The 21,885-nt window shown below is 36.1% G+C and overlaps 1 protein-coding gene across 3 annotated transcripts in view; it reads right to left on the reverse strand.

Annotated features, from left to right (window-relative positions):
* The window catches only part of LOC136850170 (probable E3 SUMO-protein ligase RNF212), a 55,420-nt gene that overhangs the window by 18,119 nt on the left and 15,416 nt on the right, over positions 1-21,885 (reverse strand). Inside the window, exons 3-6 of one of the 3 annotated variants that reach the window (XM_067123794.1) lie at positions 21,062-21,126; positions 15,605-15,736; positions 13,504-13,613; positions 8,285-8,417 (exon numbers count right to left, since the gene is read on the reverse strand). In XM_067123794.1, the coding sequence (XP_066979895.1) occupies positions 8,285-8,417; positions 13,504-13,613; positions 15,605-15,736; positions 21,062-21,126 (440 nt within the window). Of the gene's footprint in view, positions 1-8,284; positions 8,429-13,503; positions 13,614-15,595; positions 15,737-21,061; positions 21,127-21,885 lie in introns of all 3 variants that reach the window. The other 2 variants (XM_067123793.1, XM_067123795.1) reach the window with 2 other exon arrangements.

Genomic DNA, 21,885 nt, shown 5'->3' on the forward strand with positions numbered 1-21,885 from the left:
TTTTGTAAATTAATTATGTATAGTGTTAGATGTTTTATTTGTACCTCTAAAAATATCTATTAAAACACAGTGATTATAACAATATGTTCCTCATTCAAACTGATTTCAATATATTTTTCTTTCCATGCATATCAATATAAATCGTGTTACATTTGATTGATATTGAAGCCAAATAATAGTTGAGCTTGCCCTCAAAATCTTGACTCCTACCAGTACCTTTTATTTGCAGCGAGTATAAGGCTGTTTAGGTGTTATATGATATAAATAAAAACCAGAAAAATAACAATGGGTTACATTAACTGAAATAAAACAATGGCGTTGACTTTACAACTCTAACAATTGAGGTGTAATGAGGCATCATTGCTTTTCATTTAAATTCTACTTCTAGTGACCGCTCTGACATGCTGCAAACAGAAGGCTATAGTGTCAAAACCTGAGATAAACAAAATGGATTGTCTTTTTGTATTCCCGCCCTGAATAGATGTAGATCTAACAAATGAGCTATAGACTGGTTCATTATGTGGATGAACTACTTCCACTGAATTATTTGTAAAGTAGAAACAATACGAATATCAAGAAAAATGGAAGGTTCAATCCAAGCTAACAACTTAGTCCTAACAACTGCTGTGGAAGTTGCAATGAAACCTCCACAAAATAATAATAATAATAATAATAATAATAATAATAATAATAATAATAATAATAATAATAATAATAATAAAATTATGAAGAATGATAATGCTATCAAGGGACCCTGACAAACCTGCTCGCCATCATTGAAACTGAAGCCTTGTATGGGTAATAAACAAAACCAAGAGAACAAAAACAATTGGATGTCGTTGCCTCCTGCCTGGAGTAACTGGGCGATGACATAAAAGGTACATGCTCATTGCGGCAATTCACCTGCTGATGCAATGAGGAAGTAGACAAGCTCCACCTACATGGGATATTTGGGGAAAGTGAGCAAACCTTCCCTTTCTCTTGGTCTTGGCTAATATCAATTAGTGAATATGCCATCGCCAAGTGGGCAGAGCCACAGTGAAGAGACGTTTTCCCCATATGTAAACTTCTCTTCACTGTGGGTGGATTTCCATGACGTCATACGTCATTATTGTGTTCAAACCCTTACCTGCGATTTTGATGGCTCTGGCATAGGAAACCCACTTTTACTCTGGTAAGTACCAGAACTATTGAACTTAGGTAATAAATGAAAAAATGGTAAGGTTATAAAATATACATCTTGCCAACTTTCACCTTTATCCGATGCTTTGATAAAAAAAAAGTTGCCGAAAAAACCGTGTTTCATCAGCTCTGAATCCTTAGTGACAGTATGTATTCAATGGTAAATAAAGATTAATTCACAAAACCAGGTTATACAAATATACAGTATCAGTAAACATTAAACTAAAACCAGAGAACAGAGAGTTAAATAAAAAGAGAGAGAGAGAGAGAGAGAGAGAGAGAGAGAGAGACTTTACTTTGCTCAGGTGCTGACCCCTTCACACTGTCAATATGTCAAGATGACTGACAGTTAGGCCTACATCCCTCCCCCTATGTGGAAGACTTTGTAACAGTAAAAGATTGGGAAAAGCAAAGAATTGTGCTAAAATCTTACCTAATTTACTATACTTTCCTTAGTGATATTTTACTGTTTATATATTAATATCAATATTTGAAAATTAGTAAATAATTTTTTATCAAAAAATGTATATTTAGTCACGAAAATAAAATGAAAATAGAGTAATTAGTGAATACTGCTCCACAAAAAAAAATCCACGAATTAGTGAATTTTCACATATTATTGGAGATAGGTTCCACACAAAAATCTGCAATTAGCTGAAGCTTCGAATACTGCACTTCAATATAGCGAGGGTCGACTGTATTATAAAATTAACAAAAGTTTCCTGGTAGAAAGCCACCCTAGAAGTTGAGGAAGAACTAGACAAGCAGAAGATACAGGAGGAAGGAAGAGTAAGTGCTTGTGCTTCCTCTCCAGCCTGTTTTACTCTACTCTGAGGGTGTAACCTTAGTTAATGTAACTGGGGTATCTTCCACAGGAAGGACAACCACAGCAGGAAGCTCAATTGCACTGAGCTCCTGGAGGTTGTATCGACAGCAGACAGCAGCAGTCGACACAGCATCTCTGCCAAGGTAGGGATGTACTCAGGGGAAGAGTAGGGAGTGGTTCGGCATCCAGGAGGTAGTGGCAGACACCTCCTCTAAAAAACTAAACTGCAGTTAAATTTGTTTTTCTTTGTACTAATGGCAGGGATCCATCTAAATGAAGGCAATGAAGGTTCACTAAGCTGGCTAGCGCCCTTCACACTTACATTATCCATGCAAACTCTTTGTAAAATAAACAAAACAATCAGAACAAAAACATAAATGCTTTTCTGACAATGGCTCTAAAAATAATGCTGGGTCCACAGGTGAGTGAGGGTATACCCAACAAACAACAATTATCAATTAACTACCTAGCAGCCTAGTTTCAGCAACTGATGCCACCTTGCACTGCGGAATACCCCTTAGTGATACGCACTGGTCTGCATTTCCATGTGACATACTCATTACTGTATATGCTATTAACTGAGATATATCTACATTAATTATCTAAGAAAAAAAAATATTATGTAATCTTGAAAAAAGATGAAAGATGAATTCATCACCATTGAACGAACTGGTCAAAAAAATGGGTTACATTTCACATCATCATCAAAGTGATACTTAAATATAGGTTTTTAACAAACTTATGATAAGTACATCAAACCATATGCATTAAAACCATTAACATACGTTAAATAAAAAAATTTACTGTAAGAATGACTGACAAATGTGGAGCCAATATATATTTCATTACCAACACAAACACCATCCAAACATTGACCTATAATTTGCAAACTTTACAATGATTGTTAATATAACTTTATAACATATAAAATACAATATATATTATAACTCATTTATGAATTTCACAATAAATAACAAGAAATTCAGGAATTTTATTACCAAAATACACATTAATGTTAATATTAATTAACCCTTTAACGCCGAAGTCCTATTTACAAAAACATCTCCCGTAAACGTTGAATATTTGGTGAGTTAGCGCCGAAGCGGAAAAAGTTTTTCAAAAAATCACAGCACGCTTAGTTTTTAAGATTAAGAGTTCATTTTTAGCTCATTTTTTTGTCATTGACTGAAGTTTAGTATGCAACCATCAGAAATGGGAAAAAATATCATTATCATATATAAATATTGAAATATATGACAGCGCAAAAAATTTTTCATATATAATTTTATACAAATTGCGAGCAAAATTAAAACTAACGGGTTATTTTGTTTTTCTTTTGTATTGTACACTAAATTGCAATGATTTTGGTATATAACAAATTGTAAAACGATCAAAGCAACACAGACAAAATATTATCACAAAATGATGCATGAATTACGTAACCCCCGGACATAAAAAATGTTTTTCAAAAATTCACCATAAATCGAAATATTGTGCTAGAGACTTCCCGTTTGTTGAAAAATGAAGGTAATTGATTGAATATTACTAGACTGTAAGTGTTTTAGCTTTTAATTGCAGTTTTTTTACCATTTCGGTCGAGTTAAAGTTGACCGAAGGTCGAATTTTTTCTATTTATCGTGAATTATATGAAAATATTTCAAAACTGATAAAAGCTACAACCATGGATTATTTTCTGTTGTATTGTACATGACATTGCGCACATTTTCATATATAAAACTTTATGTAACGACTAATATAAAACTGTGCACAAATATTACGACAACGTGACGAAAGAATTTCTGAGATGTTCGGCCGAGTTACCAGCGCGACGTAAGGAAAATGTTTTTTTCAAAAATTCACCATAAATCGAAATATTGTGCTAGAGACTTCCAACTGGTTGCAAAATGAAGGTACATGATTGAATATTACTATAATGTAAGAGTTTTAGCTTACAATTGCATTTTCAACCATTTCGGTCAAGTCAAAGTTGACCAAAGGTTGAAATTTTTTTAACGACGTCGGCAGTGCGTCCACTTGGCACCCAACAGACAATTTTAGTCGACGTTTTGTGATACGTCAGTAGGCGTTTAAGGGTTAAGTTATATTTCGACTTAAAAACACTTCATATAACGAAAAATAACCTTGCCCCATACAAGCAAGAAAAGTGCTCTGAACTGAGTTAAATATGGCGAAATAAACTTACTGCATAATCGATTTCCCAACCAAAACAGTGATCACAATTTCTAATACGAAAACAATATAAGTATATACATTATACAATATTATTGGATACAGTGAAGTAAAGCAGAACATTTTAAAAAATCTATGGAAAAGATGCATAATCATTATGTTGATGTTTGTATAAGATAATATTAATATGTGAATATAGAGTACAGTATAATGTAGGCTAGGCTACCATATATGTATACGATATACCATAGTATAGGCTAAGCTAACTCTTGTTTGTTATTTAATTTCTCTTATATTGAATTATCATAAGCCACTCTGCATGAACCTCCAGAGTTAGCTGATATTAATAATTACTATACTGTGTGTATGTACAGAGTATACTTCATAGTGTAGGCTAGGCTACCATATATGTATGCATGATACTGAATACCCTAGTGTAAGCTAGGCTATATTCGAGGTACGTTTTTTCCAACAAACTATGGGGTTTTTGGAACCTAACCCCATCGTAAGTAGGATAATACCTGTATACGCATTTTAAGTTTTTTTTGTGTTTGAACTATCAAAATAGGCAGTCCTAAGTGTTTTTACAAGGGTTTTTAAGTATTCGTGGATTTTAGCTATTCGCAGAGGGGTGTGGTACACATCCCCCGTGAATACGGGGGGTTTGCTGTATCTCTAAGGCTGAAGACATGATCTTCGCAGATGAGAAGGCAAACCTATGGGCTGAGTCAACAAGACTGGAGAAGTCCCCCTGGAGGAGGCAGCCACTCCAAGGAAGGAGCTTCTCCAGTTGCGTATGACCGAAATCTTCTGGAAGATAAGCAAGAAGGCGGAATACTGAAGGAAGCCTTGCCTTGTCGCCTCTTCTCTGACAACCAGCTGTCTACTTTATACAAGGCCTTCTTAGACGAAGACAAGAGAACCATCTTAGGGAGTCTGTTTGACCTGACTGGCTGATCACTCATCATAAACAAGGAAGCCAGAGAAGCAGGAGGTGCTGGAGCCAAAAAATCTGAAAAATTCTGCAACAAATACCTAAGCAAAGAAGCGCAGGCCGATGGAACTTCATCTTCTCTTCATCCAAAGAAATTAGGGAAAGCGAAGGATCCGCAGGAGCTGCTACTGACAAAAGACAAGCCTTCTGGAGGAGCCCCAAATTGTTGTCCAATTGTCCCTGGAAAAGAGCCTATGAAGGGTCTAGTTCCTTTGAAGTGGGTGGGCCCACAACAACAGACAGGCTAGAAGGGGCCAAGCTACACATAGTCTGTGCCGAGTGCTTGGAGTAAGTTGCCAAACACAACAGGAACTGGCGCCTGGCGATCCGATGCAACTGGGGGTTCAAATGAGGAAGGGAGCTTGGGCGCCAAAGGACTCTAGACAGCTACCTATCAGACACCCAACGTTGTTTAGAAGCCACTGGGCACTCGAACATTACCTGATGCCTAGGTATGCCTGGCCGTTCGGCTACTACTGGGTGCTCTGCAACTACTGGGTGCTCAGCTACTACTGGGTGCTCAGCCACCAATGGGCGCTCGCTCTCTAAAGAGCATCCTGCAAAAGTATGTGGGTGCTCTCGTGAAGAGGCATGCTTAGACAAGAAAGAAGCATGCTTATAAGTCACGGACAGAGTCCAGGCGCCACCAATTGGCACTCCAACTGAGAAAAGTGCTCGGGACTGTCCCAAGCACTGCACAATGGCTGGGGGCTACAGGAAGGCTCTCTATGCCTTTTGCTGGTAGTGGAGGGGACTGATCCTTGAACATGGAACGTCTTTTCAGAGGGCGTTACTTGTCCAAGAAATGCCACTGGCGCCCCATACTAGGACTTGAGTCTCTGGAGCTCGATGAATGATGATGAACCTCCAAGACGCATTTCCAATGGCTGTCTTTTGTTGCCGCCTGGGACACAACAGGTCTGACTGAGGGGGCAACTACCTGTGGGCAGACCCAACCGACCTCCCTTGGGCTTCCGGTACGCCTCCTACCAGGGTTGGGGAGTATGGCAGTGACCTTGGCCTAGGGGAGTCGGTGGGATGGGCAGCCACCTCCTCCACTATCACTCAACTTGCACTTGTTTTCACTAAATTTTACCATGAGGAAACACACTGATTCCCCCATTTGGGACACTGTGTTAGCAAGTATACCAAACTTCTGGTCAAACTTTAACTCAAGGCTGGCGCAGCGGTCCAGATCGGAAGTGTGGGAGCTGAGCAAAGGAGTAGGTGGAATTGGAGGAAGGCTGGAAATGGGAGAGATTAATTTAGCAGGACAAGAGACAACAGGGATGTCAACATTACTAGACGTAAGATTCATACCCTGGCAAGCTAAAGATTTTACTTCAGCTCTATAAGCCACTTTCCTTTTATGGTCTCTCTCTTAACTTTTCTCATCCAACTCTTTACGCTCCTCGCACATCAAATCAATGGAACATACCTGTCCTCTATATGCAGTGCACAAGGTATGCAAGTCATAGCTAGCTTTTGTCAATCAAGGCTGCAATACCAAAAACCGTAAGAGCTAGAGTCTGACATAGTCAGACTAGCAGCACAGTCCAACCTCTTAAATCCAGGGACCTTGGGACCAGGCCACTGCCGAACCACAAAAAATCCCGGAATATAGAATACATCCCTAAAAAATGAAGTCCCTTTGTTAACATAGTCTTGCAAGCTAATTCCACATACAAATAGCCTAGTTGCTGACTTAGCCTACTAGTTGGCTAAGTTCTAACACTGCTTTTTATTATTTTATTACTCATATTTTTTCTCTTGATCATTTATCATTTCATTATTCACACTTTTTCTCTTGATCATTTTATAACTTCATACTGTATAATTTTTAAAAATATGTAGTGTACTTTACTTAACACATTTAGCCTCCACTCCCAAGTTAGCCTAACTGTAAGTCAACTACAGTACTTAACTTTTCTCAGAATCTGCAGAATATTATTGGTGACTTTCATCTCCTAAATTTACTATCCTCATAATTATCAGTACAGTATTAGTTTCTTTGTCATTTATTCTGATTGTAGCGGGTAATGAAATGACAAAAATAAAGAATGAATTTCACCAATCACTCACTGCATTTGAACGTTAAACAAAGCACACCACCATCTATTAAGGAAAATGAACACTAAACATTTGCCGACGGGTGAAACATTTTCTAGCATAGATAAAAATTTATGTTTGTGCTTCTTACCTCTAGCATCATCTGATCTCATGGGTAAACATACAGCTATATGAAAGAAATTATCAAAACCATATCAACTATAAAAACATACACTGCATATAAGAAATTATCAAAACCATATCAACTATAAGTCTTTCAAGCACTCTAAGAGTAAGGAATTTGTGTTGCCAAATGTCTCATTGTTTTGAATAAAAGTTTGATTTGGTAGAGCCTTCTCAAGTAGAATCTTTAAAAAAAATATATTTATTTATTTAAAGTTAATACTGAAAACAAATTTGACTTCACTTATTTCATTACTAACAATTACTGTCATAGAAGCAAAGATATGGCAAATTTTTGCTGTCTGGAAGTTGTGAACGATAAGTGGCACTGCCCTCATGGCCGTGCAATGAACTAATGGTGGCTGATTCAAAATCAAGAAGAACCACGGGAGTTCCCTGACCACAGAATGCCAGTTTTAAGAGGTTCAACTGTACAAGTCAAAATTAGAAGGTCTCCTAAGAGAACTAAAGTCACTATAATGGTTTCACTGAAAACCTATTTAAATAATCAATGCTGACGGCTACCGTATCAAAAATACTTCACTAAAAGGGAAGATCTCAAACAGAATTCAAATTCAGCTGCTATTCTTAACACCGTATGCGGTCTAAGCTGGCAAAAACAAACTGAGCTCTTGGTTGAGTTGTTCCTCTCTTACCCTGAGAGTGGGCGGGGCTAGTCACCTACATAAACAAAAGTGTGTCACTACCGCGAATTTCGAAATTTAAACTGCCACTGAGTAGACAATCTTAGCTAAGTAATTACTGGGTAAGTTACTTATATAAAAATACTATTTCCACTGCAATATTATTCACTCTATACAAACATACATACACAACCACAGATGACACCATGAACTCACCTGAGAAGGACTTTTATGAGTGAGTCCAGCATAAGCATCAGGAACGGGAGAAGAATAGCTGCTGGATGGTAAGCCACCACCACCACCTAAACTGACTTGGTTATTAATTATGTTGCGTAGTTTACTGTTCTCCCTAAAAAGTAACTGAAGTCATTACTAACACTAAAAATGGGGCATTAAAAGATCTTTCCACAATTATCTAATAACACTACACAATAAAAACGGGTAAGGACTATAAGTATGAAAATAAAGTTACTAAGGTGATATTCATCTTGCTTGAAACTTTAGATGATTTCCAGTATTGAAGTGCTGTTAATCTTTATCCTCAAATGTACAGACTGTAGCACTTAACTAACAAATGGCAGAAAAGATAACTAAAAACACTCCACCTAGTATCTGCCTCAAAGAGAATGGACATCTACTGAAAGGCTTCCAATACAGCATCTAAAAAATTACTTTTAAATACTAAGTAGCTATACTAATTACATATTTCATATTTAATTTACCAGAAGCGTATATACTATACTTAGTTAAAATATTAAATATACAGTATAAAAGTCATAGAAAATGTGTAATCTTGAAGATTTATTCTCCCATCAGCAGACTACAATAGACTAGTCAATACACGAATAACAAAATGATGTACATTAATATTATGGTATTTTCATTCTCTTCAAATGACCCTGTCTTTAAGGGAACACTACTAGCTGACAAAAGTACAATTGCAGTATGCTGAAAAAGTTTACCAGTAAATCTTCCTACGTACTGTATAGCAAGACGATTGTAATCAAACACATTTATATTATGCTCGTGATAATTTTATAACATTCGGTGGTAACAATGTACATAATATTTTCACATTTTGAAAATTTGAATGTTTTATCTTATTTATATTATCTGTATTGTATGGATTTTAAGCTTTATTTTGTTTTTACTGTTTTATTTGGGATATGTTTGTGTAGCATTTAAAAAAATGTAACTACAATTTAAAAAAATGTAACTACAATAAAATGTTATTCAATATTTCTTATACAGTATTTCTATTGTACTGTTTTGGTTTCCTTTGTCATTACAATAACCAATATGTTGTATTGGCTGTAGCCAAGTATTTCAGCACTTCAATGCACTGAGACAGTCAAATGTAAGCAGTACCCCTACCATAAAATTATTTTGTTATTTTGCTAATCAAAACTGGGGTGAGGCTTCATGGTCAGAATGTGTTTAACATCACTGAACACAGTAAATATAATGATGGTTCTATAAATCAAAAGCTCAGGAGCATTTGTATCAATTAACTACAGTATTGTATACTTAATTATGCTAAAATTCTCAGCGAAACTTACTTGACCCAATATCTTATCAACACTCGGAAAAAAGCCTGGTGAGGGTGGGGAACTGCCACACTTTTCAACTGTTAACTAAATTTTAGTTATTTGGCAATTTTTTCGAGTACTGTATCAGTGGGCTCAATGGCTCTGACTTTGATTGAGTGCAGAACAATCACATATTTACAGTGTTTGGAGAACAGCAACAGTGTATGCAATATAAGAAGCTGCTGTGACATATGAGCACCCACAACATTATAAATTTCTTTTTTCTCTTTCTTTCTTTACCTTCTCCTTGGTGAGAGCCCCGTAAGTGTTGAGCTTTTCACTGCTGAACCCAGGTTTAACAACCAGGTTCAGCAGCCAATCATGGAGCAGCTTCCTGTCACCTGTTTTTATGTTACACATGTACATCACTTGACCTCAGGTCTCGGTCATACACATCACCATCCTACCTGCAACTGTATTCCCAGCTGCATGGCATATCAAAAGCAAGCTTAAGCCCCCCAAAAAATCAGTTTACAGAACCTTGGTCTGATGCTATGTTCCTACAGCTGAGACCTGCTCTCTCAACCCTCACTTATATTACCATCATGTTTAATAGTACTGACTGAATAGTTTCATTATAAGTACTTTAATCACAATACAGAAGAATAACTAAACATTAAACCATTTCAACAAAATTGTTCCACATTCTTGTATGGTACTTTGGATGAGTGAACTCCAGCTCATATACCTATCAGAAACATTCATTAAAGTAAAACTGAAGTGCATATACTAAAACAATAAATAAAAGCTAATGATGCTATCAAAATATCAAAAAAACAAGTGACTACCTGGTATATCACACACTAAAGTGAAAAAGTGTAAGCAATGAAAATGAATTACAGAAATTGATTATCTGCTGACCATTTACGATTTTCCAAAATAAGGCAAAAGTGGGAAAGCTGCCAATCTACAAAAGAGCTGCCTCACAATCAGTTATCCAATATTATCTAACATGCTACAACCAACAAAAATAATGTGCAAATACTGTATACTGTATTTGCAATGCAGAGGCGTAACAATAGGGTGGCAGAGGTGGCAAACTGCCACGGCCCAGGGCCTATAATGATTAAAGGGCCCATGGACGTAGAGTCACAGAAAGGGAGCCAAGGGACCCAAGGGATACGGGCCCATGGCCGAAATATACCGTTACTGTAGCATAGAATATGATGATAATGGAAAGCCAAAGCCCTACAAATTAATGAGTCTTTTTAGGGTTTCATAAGGTTGAGGGCCAAAGTGGAGCTGCACTATCAGAACAAATTTTGCAAATAATTAAACAAAGAGGACTTTCTATTTCAAGGTGTCGTGGCCAAGAATATGATGGAGCTAGTAACATGTAGGGGATATACAAAAGTGTGTAGAAAAAAATAATTGATGTTGAACCCAGTGCAGTTTATGTTCATTGTGCTGCTCATAATTTAAATTTGGTGATTAATGATGCTGTCAAGGATGTGACAGAAATGGCGCAGTTTTATATTGTTCAAAGAGTCTATGTGTTTTTTGGATTGAGTATCAAGAGATGGGACATATTATCTAGCGTAATTTCTGAATCAGGCACTCACAAAGGGGTAACTATTAAAAGTTAAACCCAACTAGATGGGCTGGACGTTATGATGCGGTATTTGCTCTCAAAGTTCGATTCTGTGATGTGCAGAAAGCTCTAGCACAAATAATATTATGCAGCTCTAAGGCAGACGAACGCAATGAAGCCACTGCACTAAAAGAAATGTCTTGAAAATTTTAATTTTGTATTCCTTTTGACGTTTCAGTCAAAATCTTAGTCAATAAATTTAGTTTCAAAAATGTTGCAATCAAAAGCAGTTGATCTTGCTAAGGCAGCAGACCTCTTAAAGGTTTGCGTGGATGAGATGTGCAGATTAAGAAATCAGTTTGAGGATGTAAAGAAAGAAGCAACAGATATAGCCCAGAAGTGGTCAATCAGACCAGAATTTGAGAAAAGAGACTTCGTGCCGTAAAAAGACATTTTGGCGAGCTTTGTGAAGACCAAAGATTAGAAGATCCAGAGAGTTTGTGTAGAGTAACTGTTTACTATCGTACTCTGGACATCATCACAACTCAGTTGAACTTCCGTTTTACTGGCTTGCATGAAGTTGTCTCATCATTCTCAGTGTTGGAACCAATCTCATTGCAAAATTTATCTGACTCAGAGCTGTACGAAAAAGCATCTAGTTTTGTGAAAAATACCACAACGATGTGTCAGAAACATTCACACAGGAAATTCTCAGCATGAGATCTGCTCTGAAGGGAGAAATAAGCAAAGTTTCTAGTATTAAGGACCTTGCTAATATGTTGATCATAGAAAATCATTCTATTTCAGCCAGTTTCCCTGAGGTTTGCACTGCAATGCTATTGTTTTTAACTATTCCAGTCACAACTGCAAGTGCAGAGCGTTCATTCTCCAAACTAAAGCTTGTTAAAACCTATTTGCAAGTACAATGGCACAGGAAAGATTAGAAGGGCTAGCTCTTCTATCAATTGAACAAGGAACTGCGCGTAAATTGAACTTAAGTAAAGTCATTGACAGATTTGCAGAGATGAAAGCAAGGAAGAAAGAATTCTAGAAGGTATATAAGGTATATTTGTTTATTTAATGATGGTATAAATGTTTTGGACCAAGTTGTGTTTATTTTTCATTTTATAGGCATCGTAATTATGCAATAATGTAACGGCCGCATAGGCCTACATAAGGGGATTCATCTGATTCATTATTGAGAATATGTAATTTAGATGTTTTTCTAAGCTATGTATGTATTAACAATTAGTAATTATATTTCAATGCCTGCATATTATATTTCAATTTCTTATGCCTACCAGTTCCACGATATATCAAATCAATCTCTCTACTCTCTCTCCCATAAAATATATATATATATATATATATATATATATATATATATATATATATATATATATATATATATATATATATATATATATATATATATATATATATGTATATATATGTATATATGTATATATGTATATATATGTATATATGTATACATGTATATATATATATATATATATATATATATATATATACATATATATGTATATAATATATACATGTATACATGTATACATGTATACATATATACATATATACATATATACATATATATATATATATATATATATATATATATATATATATATATATATACATATACATATATACATATATACATATATATATATACATATATACATATATACATATATACATATATACATATATACATATATATATATATATATATATATATATATATATATATATATATATATATATATATATATATATATATATATATATATATATATATATATATATATATATATATATATATATATATATTTTTTTTTTTTTTTTTTTAGGTAATGGGGCCCACTGTAAGAAAATGCCACGGGCCCATTCTCACCTAGTTACGCCCCTGTTGCAATGCAATGATTTGTGCATTGTATAAACACTTTGTTTTAACAAACAATTTATTTTTATACAGTACCGGACATAAAACTACGGTAATACAGTACTAGAATAAAAGTACCATTCATATTTATTATCCTAAAACTTCAACAGACAACCACACATTAAATTTAAAAATCCACAGATATTCATGCAAATCTAGGTACAGTATACCTGTAGACAGGACGGATGTTAAGACGCCAGGAACTTTGATCCATGCACTAAAATTTATAAAAATGAAGAATACAAATAACTGCAACAAAATACTGCTAATACATGATAAGACAACACTGTTAGAATAGATTAAGATCACACACAGTAATTAATTAACTTCCAGAAAAGAGCAAATAACTGCTTACACTTCTAGTTCTTGTATTCTGTTCGAAGAAGCTGAATACTTCTTATCTAGTTCTTGCACGCGGCTTGTAACTGCTGCATACTGCTTTTGTAAATCTTTGTATTTCTGTAACTGATTATTTCCTATTAATTGTTGTGTTGCACTGATACTAACAAACTAAAATAGATCAATCCCAAGTTGGAATATGGAACTCATCTATTGGAACAACAAACAAAAGTAATTTTGACCCTCCTTATAATCAGTCAATCATTTGACCTATGAATATTAATTTTAATTATCTGCATTTATACTTCACACTGATGCAATAAAATTAAAATATGAATTTTCCAATAACATTATTTCAATACTGTACTTATCAATTGTTCATCTAGCTATAACTTTACTGACACCAGCAAAGAAGGAATTTTGTAGTTATACCTGGTTGGGATGGTTTTATGCAACAAGGATAAAATAAAGACAAGGTGGAAAGAATATTATGAACACCCGTTAAATGAAGAAAACCCTAGAACAATCTCTGAAGATGGATTTCAGATCCTTGGTATGACACATACTACTAGCAGGAAGGAGGTAAAGAAGGCATTAAGAAGATGAAAAATGGTAAAGCAATAGGACCAGATGGAATTCCAGCAGAAGTGTGGAAGAGTCAGGGGGAAGAAGGAATAGACATTTTAAGACACAGCAAAGAAAATATACAGTTGGGAAAAGATATAAAAGACTGGAAAGAAAGCTTTATTGTGCCTATCTATTAGGAGAAGGGTGACATCCAGGTTTGTGCAAATTACAGAGGAATAAAACTAATGTCTCACACCATGAAAATCTGGGAAAGAATAATAGATCAAAAGGATTAAGGAAGAAACATCTGTAGGTGAAGAACAGTTTGGTTTCATGCCAGGAAGAGGAATAAAAGATGAAGTTTTGCCCTTCAACAGATGATGGAAAAACACCCGGAAAATCAGAAAAAATTGCACACAGTATTCATAGACCTGGAAAAGGCATATGACAGATTCCCATCCCAAGTGGTTTGGAGGTGTATGTGACTTAAGGGAACACTGGAGAAGTATGTGAGGTTGGTCCATATGTATGAAGGACCAAAAACACAAGTTAGAAGCAGTGTTGGGTTAACTGAATGGATACTAGTAAGAGTTGATTTACATCAGGTATCTCCTGATTATGGATGTGTTGTCTCACAGGATAAGAGATCAATCCCGCAGGTGCATGCTGTTTGCTCATGACACTGTAATATGCAGCACCAACAGAGGGGTACTGGAGTCAAATGTACTTTATTTAACATATTTAGCCTACATTCCTGAGTTAGCCTAACCGCAAGTCAACTACAGTACTTAACTTTTTCAGAATCTCCCTACATTTACTATCTTCATAATTATCGCTATTAGTTTCTTCTTCATTTATTTTGATTGTAGAGGGTAATGAAATGACAAAAATAAAGAATGAATTTTGGCAATCACTCAGTGCATTTGAACGTTGCCGTCAAAACGTAAACAAAGCACACCGCCATCTACTGAGGAAAATGAACAATGAACATTCGCTAACAGATAAAGATTTATGCCTGCACTTCTTACCTCTAGCATCATCTGATCTTATGGGTGGCATATCAAATGAGTAATTATATAGCTATATATAAAAGAAATTACCAAAGCCGTATCAACTACATAAGTCTTTCAAGCACTATATGAGTAAGGAATTCGGGCATTACCAAATGCCCCATTGTTTTGATTAAAAGTTTTGACTTGGTAGAGCCTTCTCAAGTGGAATCTTTAAAAAAATATATTCATTTAAAGTTAATACTGAAAACATATTTGACTTCACTTATTTTCATTCCTAGCAATTATTTTCATAAAAACAAAAGATATGGCAAATTTTTGCTGTCGGGGAGTTGTAAACAATAAGTGGCGTTGCACTCGTGGCTGCGCAACAAACTAATGGCGGCCGATTCAAAATCAAGCAGAACCACGGGAGCTCCCGGACCACACAATGCCGGTTTTAAGAGGTTCAAATGGATAAGTTTTCCCAACACTGGAATTCATATATAAATCTTTTTATCATTTTCATGTCTGACACACAGCAACACTTACGGAACTTACAATTCTTCTGTGAAAGGAGACAAGTCGTGTACGATGTTCTTTCTGGAAATCTAGCAATCGATTGATCTGGGTAAATTGTCTCTTGAGTAATTCCCCTGGTTCTAAAAAGAACACCTCAGCATCAGGTTTCATCTGGAAATGCAAAAAAGGATTTATGCAAAAACTTTTCTTACAAGTTGTAGTAATTAAAATGAACAATCTTTCATACTGGATACATCTAAAAGGCAATTTCCTCACTAAATAAGCTTTCAGAGTGAAGAGAGAAAAAATTAATATAAATACATAAACAGTAATATACAATACTTCACAAAATTCTTTAAACAGTCCATGGCATTTTGCATTATTATCAAGAACTATTCAAACTTATAAGCATTAGCATAAATAGCACTACCAATACAAATGTTCCTGTTTTATATCTGAGCAACTGAAAGACCTATGGTACTGGAAAGTGTAATACTACAGCACTTCAACAAACAGTGAATGCCGATGGTCCCAAAGACCATAGCCTGCTAAAACTGCACTAAATCCAGAAGTAATGGCACCAAACATCATAATAGTATTTTCCTCTTGCAATAAGTTTCAAAATTTGAATTATTCATAGGTATACAAACCAGAACATTTATGCAGGAGTATTCCTTGCACAAACTGGAATTAGTCACTGAAACTGGTAAAAGAGAGAGAGAGAGAGAGAGAGAGAGAGAGAGAGAGAGAGAGAGAGAGAGAGAGAGAGAGAGAGATAAATGGAAAATACAAATTACTCTAAAAATTTGCTATTTGTTCCTACAGAAATTCCAACCATCATTCTCTATGTAGGGGAAACACTCCTTGGCTGGAATATAGTCTCTTTAACTGACTGATAAGTTGAATCTCCAACCGGAAATGCCACATTCCTGGCCAAGAGAGTGAGCAGGGGAGCGATGACTCCTTCAACTTCCTACTGGTCTGGTAGGGATGCCAGAGCATCAGCACCCCTAGCCCACATGAGAAAGGTCTGGATTCTCGCTTATGAAGGAAAATCTTGGGAGAACCAAAAGTGAACCCTACAAGTCCAACGACAGCAAAACTCTGGTTAACAGTAATTCAAGTTGTAGCTCTTACAGCCCCCATTAAAAGTGCATCTAGCTGATGGCTCAACAGCTTGGTAAACCACCCACTCTTACACTTGCTCCACCAACTTACAAGAAGAGAAAAGAAACTTTCATCACTTGATTGCTGACATATGCCACCATATGCTTATCAGCATATGGAATATCCAGCACACAATCATGGAATGCTTGCAGGGATAGCAGCACTACCCACATTTCAAAAATGTTCATGTGCAGATAAGATCTGCACTCTATCCACACTCCTGAGACATACAAGCATGCATCCCATCCCTCCTTCAATATATCAAAGAACAGAACCATCTATGGTGATGGGAGGTTCAAAGGAATCCTACAGAGAGGTTCCTTACATCCAAACACCAAGCAAGGTCCTCCCTTACCTTCCCATTCAAGGGTACGAACTGGGAGGGAAGGTCGTTTGAGGCTGACGAACATTGTTTCAATTGCCATTAATGCGAAGGGAGATAGTCACCAGTACATCTCCTGGGGTGATAGGTGCCAAGGACTACCTTCCTAAGCTGAACTCATTGTTCCTTTCACAACAGAATCTGCGCTGACACCTCCCTGAGCCTGTTGACAAGAAAATTGGAAGGAAAGATTCTCACTGCTGCCCTGTCTATAAGCATGCTCAGTTACTCTCTCTGCTGATTGGGCATGAGATCTGACTTCTCCCAGTTTATCACAATCCCCAGGTTGTGACAAAATGAGGGGAGGCTGTCTTTGTTCTAGAGCAACTGTGCCTCTGAGGATGCCAAAACTAGAGAGAGTGAGAGGTGGGGAGAGGACAGTCAAAGAGGACAGAACTGAAAAGATTCAGCAGTATCGGAGGCAGTGTAATCCCCTTCAAACAATCCAGCAAACATCTTTTGACTTTCCTCTGCTGCTGTGGAACCTCTTGGACAAAGAGGAGTGTAAATGAGACAAGCCTTGAAACTCCTTGCAGGAACTACCAACATAGAACAACAAAACTTTAATACTAACAACAAGGGCAAACAGCAACCAAACACATGCATATGTACTTCACACTTTTTGCTGTTCACTTTTTTTGTTCAAATCCATGTTGACAAAAACACAAAACATCATACATAAAATAAAGAGATAAAAGAAGTTTCAACTTGATGGTCAGTCAGCATGGAGCAAGATGTCTTAAAGTGACTGCAACCAAAGACAAAGTGCTTGGTGATAGCAGGTGAGTGAAGATCCAACCCCACCCAACTACCTTCAGTTACCTAGCTTGTTACCAAGCTTTACCAAGTGATTCCAGCTTGTGCTTAAGAATTCTGCATGCAAGCCTCTGATTTGTATTTCTACAGAAACAAAAAGTTTAAGGAAAAGGCCAAACATGGTCATTTCTGGCAACTGTCTAAACGGTAAATGCCAGTACTACATACACTGCAAGCAACTGTCTGAGCAAAAAATTTGAAAATATAACAAACATCTAATCAAATTTTAATTCGTACATGTTTGTGAACACACACACACAGAAAACTACTGACATTTTTTAAACTTACTAAAAGAAACTGTCATTTATTTGGTATGGTATTGAAAAACTTTGAAATCTTACACCATCCATAACATGCCATAGGCTTCTTGAACTTTAGCAATCTAATGTCACTTGTTTCAATATGTAACGCACTACAGGCAGTCCCCAGTTATTGGTGGGGGTTTCGTTTTTTGTTCCCGACAGTGTGATGATAACCGAAAATTACCGATAACTGAAAATCGACGAATACTGGCACCAATAAGTGGACATTGGTGCCGATAAGTGGGGATTGGTGCCTCTATTAGGTGGGCATCAGCACTGATCTTTGGTTATTGGCGTCAATAAGAGGGTATCGGTGCATATTGGCACCAAAAATCAAGTTAGCGTCACCAAAAATCCATTTATTGTTGTCACTAGACAAGCACTGTAAAAACGGATCACCAATAACCGAGGACGCCGATAACCAGGGACTGCCTGTATATGGTATTTTATAATTGATATAATGATAGTCATCACTTTTATTAAGGGATATTAACTTCATCACCATTTGGAATAAAATAACAATACGTACACAATTCAAGACACTTTGCCTGGTAACGTTCGCAGTTCCTCATTTGAATAAAAAAAAATATAATAAAAATCTTTTTAAAAACATGCTTTTATTAAAGTACAATAAAAAGTGAAAAATAAATTTTTTGAGATGCACCAGGATTTTCTTACAATTAATCATGTCTATAAAAATAAAAGTGTGGGCACCAAAAATGGAAGGAAATGCTACAGGAAAAGAAATATATTTTTTATTTTTTGCAGCATTTCCTTCCATGTCTGGCACCCACACTTTTATTTTTGTAGACATGATTAATTATAAGAAAATCTTGGTGTGTCTCAAAAAATGTATTTTTCCCTTTCTAGTGCATTTTAATAAGTGTTTAAAAAATTTTTGTTCTATATTTTTGTATTTTATACTCTTTTTTTTTGACAAATTGTAACCAATTCATGATTGTAGCTAACAAAATTCATACCCTGTCGAGCCAAAGAAGGTTTGAAAAATCCACAGAGTTATTTACAGAGCCAAAGAAGTTGTGAAAAATCCGAAGAGTTTCATACAAATCCTGAGATACTGGGAGAGGTCACTGTAGGGTCACTAGAGGTCACTGCTGACCTACTGATCATGTAAGGTTGTATTGTCACCACACTGAGTAATCATGCAAAATTTCAAGTCCCTCTGATGAGGGGAACAGGTACAAAATTGAGTTACAAGATTTGACCAAGACAAACTAACAAACAAACAGACAAAAATGCAAGCTAAATAAAAGCGTATAAAACTTCACATTCGGAGGTTTTATTTTTTGGAATTTCAGATAAGGCTATTTAACACTGTGAATGCTGCATCAAAAATGTCTGCATGAGTTGTACAGGAAGCTAGAGGAACAATTAAAAAAATGATACTACTAGGCAGGCAGCTGCAGATAAATTTACAAATCAAGATTAAGAATGCATAATTGTTATTTTATATTTATAACACTGTACTGAATTTTTTAAACCAGCATAAAATTGAAACTACATAAACTGATTCATCATCTGGAAGGGGAATAACTGTACACAGTATACACCCTTAAGCCAGGTACACACTTGTTGCATTTCCATGTATTGTATCATTGTTGCATACCACCCAGTGATACGATACAGTACAACAGGTTTTATTGTATCCACTTGTTGCATATCCGCATGTTGTATCATCATTCCTTGGTGCAACAGTCATTCAGTTTCTTTCTGACTGTGGCAATGTGCAAATGTGCAGTTGGCTGTGGCCACGTATATTTTCATTTGTGAACATATAGTCAGCAAAAGGAAAAAAAGTCATGGCATTCATGGGTTTCTAAACTCTATACAAGTAGGGAGATGTACAATGGAAAAAGTATGGTGGGTGACTTAAATTTCCAGTACAGTGGACTGAGCATAAACTTTACTAGGATGCACCCAACTGATTTTGAGTTTCTGTTGTCTGCAATTGGGTTGAAAACTGCAAAAAAAAACCCAATTGCAAAAAAAGACACTACACTTGCAAAGCAATTCCCGTTCAGGAAAGGCTAGCAGTAACACTACACTTTCTGGCCACCGGCAATTCATACACCAGCCTGCACTACCTCTCCAAAATCTCCAAGCAGGCAGTTAAACATGCCTCTGTACGCGTGGCCGTCCACGACAAGACTGAATGTGCAACTGGACAATGCCACACTCCCTGTCCAAACGAGGGTATGTGAGTTGTGTATCATTCCTTTGATGTGACGGCAAATGACCAAAAAATGGCGGATCAAGCCTGTTGCGCATGTTTGTATCATATTTTCACATGGAACGGTGCAACGCTTTCCCTTCCACACTACTATGCAATGATGACGTATGTGAAAATTCAGCAAAAGTCTGTATGCACCTTTATAGAAGGCAAAGGTACAAAGTAAACTGAGGGTGACCAGTAACAGAAGATGGGCAAAAGAGCATAATTAATCCAAACAAGATCTGAAACAGGTGAAGAAGATGTTTCATTCTCAATTTATTTACAGTAACGTATATACAAACAGTTAAGAATTTGTTTACATTAAGAAGTAAAGATAAAGAAAGTTTTTCTTACAGCACCAACATTGCATAGACAACAAAAGCAATAAAGAGGATTCTTTTTATACTACATCCAGAACGAACAAGTATAAAATTGGGAATGTCTCATGAATCTTGTTTTTCATAAGCCATACTAGAAATATGAGAGAGAGAGAGAGAGAGCAGATTTCACAGAGTGGAAGTAAATTGAGTAAAATATTGAACTGTTTACATTACTTGTACATGATATAACTACATTCTAGATAATTAAATTCCTACCTTGGATGATAACTGCATAAACTGGCACTCCTTCTTGCAGACAATGCATTTTCCTTGAGAGTCAGCTGTAATAAAATGATAATTATAAATAAGACTTAGCAATCATGTTAATTAGAAACAATAACCACACAATATTAGCACAACTCAATTACCTATTCATGTAACTGACTTAAATAAAATTATCCATATTCACCTTCATTTCACTACAAATTTATGGTAATAAATATTTTTACACATTATTCACTATATCAATATGATATTTTTATGATAAAATAAAGTTTTGTACATACTTACCCGGCAGATATATACTTAGCTATAGTCTCCGACGTTCCCGACAGAATTTCAAATCTCGCGGCACACGCGGCAGGTAGGTCAGGTGATCTACCTTACCCACCACTGGGTGGCGGGAATAGGAACCATTCCCGTTTTCTAATCAGATTTTCTCTTCCACCTGTCTCCTGAGGGGAGGCTGGGCGGGCCATTCAACGTATATATCTGCCGGGTAAGTATGTACAAAACTTTATTTTATCATAAAAATATTTTTGTACATGCAACTTACTGGCAGATATATACTTAGCTGATTGGCACCCTTGGAGGAGGGTAAGAGACAGCTAATATCTAAAAAATAGGAAACAACAAATGTTGTAATATATAAAAAACCATGGTTCTTACCTGATTGGGCAGAAGACTTCATGGATACTGTCTATGAGTCTGCTTGCCTCAAGAGCTTCAGCGAGGTTGCGACCTATGACTGACAGCCCTTCTGGATCGTGTCAATGGGGGCTGACCCACTTACATGACAAGAGCCTAAATATGGATCGTGT

This window comes from Macrobrachium rosenbergii, chromosome 21 (assembly GCF_040412425.1).
Source record: "Macrobrachium rosenbergii isolate ZJJX-2024 chromosome 21, ASM4041242v1, whole genome shotgun sequence".
NCBI classification, from domain to species: Eukaryota; Metazoa; Arthropoda; class Malacostraca; order Decapoda; family Palaemonidae; genus Macrobrachium; species Macrobrachium rosenbergii.